Source organism: Bos indicus x Bos taurus, chromosome X (genome assembly GCF_003369695.1).
Source record: "Bos indicus x Bos taurus breed Angus x Brahman F1 hybrid chromosome X, Bos_hybrid_MaternalHap_v2.0, whole genome shotgun sequence".
In the NCBI taxonomy this organism is placed as follows: Eukaryota; Metazoa; Chordata; class Mammalia; order Artiodactyla; family Bovidae; genus Bos; species Bos indicus x Bos taurus.
In genome coordinates, this window is record NC_040105.1 from 89,254,666 (window position 1) to 89,259,811 (window position 5,146).

Sequence of the window (5,146 nt, forward strand, 5' to 3'; positions counted from 1 at the left end):
TGGTTTCTAAGGCACTTCCCTTGTTCCCTTCCCTCAGGCCTTGCTACCACCTGGGGAATTTGCACAAATGGTGTTCGATTTGCCCCTTTTGTGTTTTCCTTTCTGACTTGGAGGTAAAGAACTGCCCTCCCCCCTGCCTATGGACTCTGTTTATTCAACTGGGAGAAATTTCACACCCAGGAACACGGGTATCCCTCCCCCAGCCCCTTTTCCTAAATCTTCACACACACACACACACACACACACACACACTGCTCCCCAGGTATCTCATCCTGACATGTCCCTGAATAATTTATGAGTCCAGGCAGGCCTTATAAAAAGTTTGTCTCCCAGGAAAAGCCAGAAAAGTGCGGGACACTCTGAGGAATCACAGCCCCCACAGCCTGCCTGGCCTTTACACCCTAAGGATGGACCCTCCTGCCCCCGCTGCTGCCACCCCTGCTCTGGCCCTGGCCTCAACTCCAGCCCTAGCACAGGACTCCCTGGCACTGCCCTACCTGGGAAACCCATTGCCCCTTCTCTCCTCTGGACAAGAAGTAAATAAACATGAACGGTAAGTGGAACTTGGCCTTTGGTCATTTGAACTCAAGCTTAGTGGGGTTCCTGGGACAACAAAGGAAATAAGAAGTCCAGGGCCCCCCTGTTCTCTGTGCTCCCTCCACAACTCAGACTCTAATATCTCAGCTGGCTCTTCACCTCACTAATCCCTCTGATTGACAGGAGGAGACTTGGGGACAGTGGGCATTGCCAAAGCTGAAAACTGAGCAGCCAGGCCCTCGTGTGCCAAGTTGCTCAGTCCACTGAGGGGCAAAGGGGAGACTACCAGAAAATCTGGATTGGACAGGACCTAGGCTGAAGAGCAGGGAACGAGGTTCAAAGTGCCAAGAGGCTAATGACCAAGGGGCTGTCTTTTTCCGGACCACACCATAAGCTTTCCATTTGCTTTTTTCATTACCTTTTGAAGTCTAGTGAGAAAGCAGTGGACCCAGAAATATATTTGGCCCCTTTCCCCATCCCAGGAAGAGGGCAGAACTGTGAGCTCTACTTTGGGGGGCAGGAGGTAGGGAGCAAGATAGTTTCTACCCAACCCTCATTCATTCCTCCAAACGTTTAACCGTTCACTAAACATTGACCAAAACACCTACTGTGTACCAGGCATTATGCTTAGGTGTTGGGGATTCAGATACCATTGAACATAAATCTGCCCTTAAGAAGCTCTAAGGTAACTAAACAGATAATCATCCAACAGATGTGATAACACTGTTGAAGCAGAGGAGTGCCATCTGTCTTGACCTAGACTCAGGGTCCTTAGGAAAGTCTTCCTGCAGGAGATGGAATCCGAATCAAGTTTTTGGAGGGCTTCTTTTCTTATCTCAGGGAGGCCAGACTCTTTCTCCTCCACCAACTAATCTCTCCTCTTTGTCCTAGAGGAGCTTGTCTTTGGAGGCCCTGGCTGACCTCTACAAATGACCTCCCCAGGCAGGTGAGGAAACGTGTGGATTTGGTGAGTTGGAGCCCCTGTCCCACGTGTTCACACACACACATGACCACGTGCAGGCACTCAGACTTGGTCCCTTCCCAGAGGGGCCCCCAATCTCTGACCTTCAACTCGGGCTGTAGACCCGGAAAAGCACTTTCTCAGCCTTGCCCACTTTTGAGTCCCACAACAGCTCTAGGAGGAAGGCAGGGAGCCGAGGCCTCTGGGGCAATTTAGCTGTGCAGAAAGCTGAGCCCCAGAGCATGAGAGGGACATGGGCAGGCTCCACGGTGCATGTGAAGTGGGGCTAATGCTAGAATCATGGTCTCCTGGCACCCAACCGTGGCATTCTTTCCCACCCCCCCACCCCACCCCCGCATCTTTGCTGCTCAGTAGAACTCTGTCCCCTGGACCATCTCCAAACAGGTGTTAGAACAAGGACAGGAAAGCAAACAACCCCCCGGACTCTGTCCACTTGTTGTTCAACTAGAATCAGGACAGATCCCCTTATGGGACGGGGTACTGAACCCCAGAGATGTCTAAGATCTTTTCTAGATCATCTTACCTACAGGTTGCTGACCCCTGATACAGAAGAGGCAGTTATCTGACCATGCACTTTGAGCCACATGCGTTTTGCTTTTGACAGGCCCCCGGTGGGACAACAGGTGCCAAGGTCACCAAGGTTGACTTTGAGTTCCATCACCCGGTCAGGTAAGCTTCTGGCACGAGGCGCAGAGCCTGATGTAGATCTATTAGCCTTTTAAATCCTCACAACAGCACTATGAGGCAGGAGGAGGGAGGTACTGCTATGATCACTCTTTCACAGACCAGGAAATGGAAGCTCAGAGAGGTTAAGGGACTTGGCCAAGGTTGCCTTCCCTGGAGTCACTGTCAGTGACCCCTAAGAATGAGCCCCTGTGGAGAGATCAGTGAAGAAAGCCTTAGTAGGAGATGGAGGACACAGGGCTAGAAAATTCTTGGCTGCAGGCCTTCTGGGGTGGGGAGTAGGGAGTGGGATCAGTTGCAGGATTGATATATGCCAGGCTTGGGTCTCTTCACAGCTATAGGCCCACCAGACATGACCTTTCTGCATGGAGCCATTTTGTAACACTCCAGAAGGTTCTGTTACAAAGCTCCCTTTCTTCTTTTTCCATCTCACCCCATTACTGCAACTAAGAGTTTAGGGGCTGGCTTCCTTCTTGGTCCTACTGACCCTTCTGCACATGGCAGCCTATCCAAGTTGGGACCATATTTCTTCTCTGTCCACAGACTCTTCTGGCCTAAATCCTGCTCCTTTGACTACCTGTACAGTGATGGGGAGATTTTACTGAAGAACTTCCCTGTCCAGGCAACCATCAACCTCTATGAGGACTCAACCAGTGAGGAGGAGGAGGAAGTGGAGGAAAGAGAAGAGGAGGAGAAAGAAGAAGCAGATGGAAAGGGGCCAGAAGGGTGTGTGAAGGTACCAGGGTCAGCACCACACAGGGCAACAGCTCATTCTCCCTCCCTGCCCCTGACCTGTCCCAACTGAACCAGTTAGTCTGATGGGGTTCATTATGCCTGGCAACATTTCAGGGCATTGATTAGCCAGGAATTCCCAGGAACAGTTCTCTGGATTGAAAGTTGGGTCCTCAAGTTACCAGCTCACCCTGGCTACACCCAACAGATCTGTTAGCCCAGCCCTCTGGCATCTTATTGGGTTGCTGTTGTGTTGCCAACGAGAGGGTCCTAGGAACTCTAGGGGAAGGAAAACTTGCTTTCTGAACCCCCCAGGGAGCAGATGAGGATGAAGCCTGCCTATGCAGAGAACTGTCACTCTTCAGGGCTCTGACTTCCCAACCATTCAGGTGGCCATGAAGTCCTGTCTTCCTGTGGTAAGCCTGATTTCTGGCTTCACCTCCATGGATGCAATACCAACACCAGTTGGGGTGCCTTTCTGACGGACCTTGCAGGAAGGAAAGGGGACATCTAAAACATCAGTCTACTTTGGGGATCGCTTCCCTTTTGGTTGTTATCTACTGGGGTCTGTATTTTGGCATGAGACCAATCAGGAGAAAAATAAACTAGATGATGTTTACCTTTTTTCCTGGAACTGGACTGATTTCTTAACTGAACTCTGCCCATGTTTTGAAGTCATGGGCAGAGGGTCAGAAACCAGCTCAAGGCCAATCCATTGCTCTACCTGAGGTCAATTGACAGATCTTTCTTCACAGGGATGTACCACGGGAGGCCCACCATGGGGCCAGGCCTTCTTGGTCAACTTGTGCAATCAGATTTGATTAAACCTTAAAGACAGCTTGGGAAGGGGGAAAAAATGGACCTCAGAGGGCAGCTTAAAAGTCAGAAGCAGAGCTGGAGGTGGGGGAAGGTTAGAGATGCAGCATCAGCTGAGCCTTGATGATGAGCCTGTGCATGTGGGGAGGGGCCTTGAGAGGCGACCAAGTCCTAAAAATGTTACCTTCTCAAGTCCCTTTGTATCTGCCATAGCTCAGCTCCTCAGACTCACCCCTGTCCCAAACAGCCTTTGAGTCATTTTCTTGCCTCCAGCATGTTCCACTGCAATTCATCCTCCACATGTGTGCGTGTGTGCTAAGTTGCTTCAGTTGTGTCTGACTCTGTGTGACCCTATGGACTGTAGCCCACCAGGCTTCTCTGTTCATGGGATTCTCCAGGCAAGAATAGTGGAGTAGGTTACCATGTCCTTCTCTAAGGGATCTTCCTCAACCCAGGGATCAAACCCTTGTCTCTACATCTCCTGCATTGGCTGGAGGATTCTTTACCACTAGTGCCCCTGGGAAGCCTACAGGCCACTAGATCAGACCATGCTGTGCCCGCTGCTCAAAGCCCTACCACTGCTTTTCATTGCCTCAGCAATAGTTGGACTTTGTTTTATAAGTCACAGATCTTTCTGGGAATCTATAGCTTTTCTACTCAGACACTCACAAATCAAGTCCTCAACTTGATATTCTAGGCTGTTCAATTGCCAGTTCCTGCTTGTCTCTTTAGACTTGTCTCTCAACACTTGAAGCTCATGCTTCCTGTCTTTGAATGTGTCATGGATTCTAATCCCTCTGTGGCTTTAATGCTGTCTGGAATGCTTTTTCACTTTTGTCTGATAAGCTCCCATGCATCCAACAGGACTAGCTCAGACACCTCTCCTGTGAGAAGACTCCCCAGACTCCCAAGCCCAGGCTGGGTGCCCCCATCATTCAGTACCTCAGCCTTCTACCATAGCATCTACCTCTCCTCCTTTGCAGTAAGATGGGGCCGTGTTTGATATCACCACGTGACTTTTTTGCACAGCACACTGTCTGGCACAAGAGAGGTGCCCAGGAAATGCTGAAGGAAAAAGATTTGCAGATCTTTTAAAAACAGTTCTTAGTAGAACCACCTCCATCCCCTCACTTGCTGGCTTCCCATGTCTTTGCCGAGCTACAGACAGGACAGGGTAGCATTATCTGATTCAGGAGCAGAACACTGCCCATCTTTCTTTCTCTCCTCTCTCAACTTAAGACAGGTTGCTCCAGTTCTGAGCCCTCACTGGGACTTCCCTTAATTGGACACAGCCTTGGGCAGCCCACCAAACACACACTGGTGCCATCTATTGGTCAAAATTTAACTTCGTTCCTTAATTAAGCCTGCCAGGCAGTTGACCTTTGATCACTTTAA

General features: G+C 50.2%; 1 protein-coding gene across 3 annotated transcripts; it reads left to right on the plus strand.

The window, feature by feature from the left end:
• Positions 1-281: 281 nt before the first annotated feature.
• RIPPLY1 (ripply transcriptional repressor 1) lies at positions 282-3,559 on the plus strand. 3 transcript variants are annotated; one of them, XM_027533968.1, is made up of 5 exons: positions 282-553; positions 1,429-1,483; positions 2,124-2,188; positions 2,747-2,929; positions 3,251-3,559. In XM_027533968.1, the coding sequence occupies exons 1-5, from the start codon at positions 408-410 to the stop codon at positions 3,306-3,308; spliced, it is 507 nt and encodes a 168-aa protein (XP_027389769.1). In that variant the 5' UTR covers positions 282-407; the 3' UTR covers positions 3,309-3,559. The 3 variants fall into 3 exon arrangements, with proteins under 3 accessions (XP_027389769.1, XP_027389767.1, XP_027389768.1); XM_027533966.1 differs by having other exon boundaries at positions 283-553; positions 2,747-2,939; XM_027533967.1 differs by having other exon boundaries at positions 285-553; positions 2,747-3,343.
• The last annotated feature ends 1,587 nt before the right edge of the window (positions 3,560-5,146 follow it).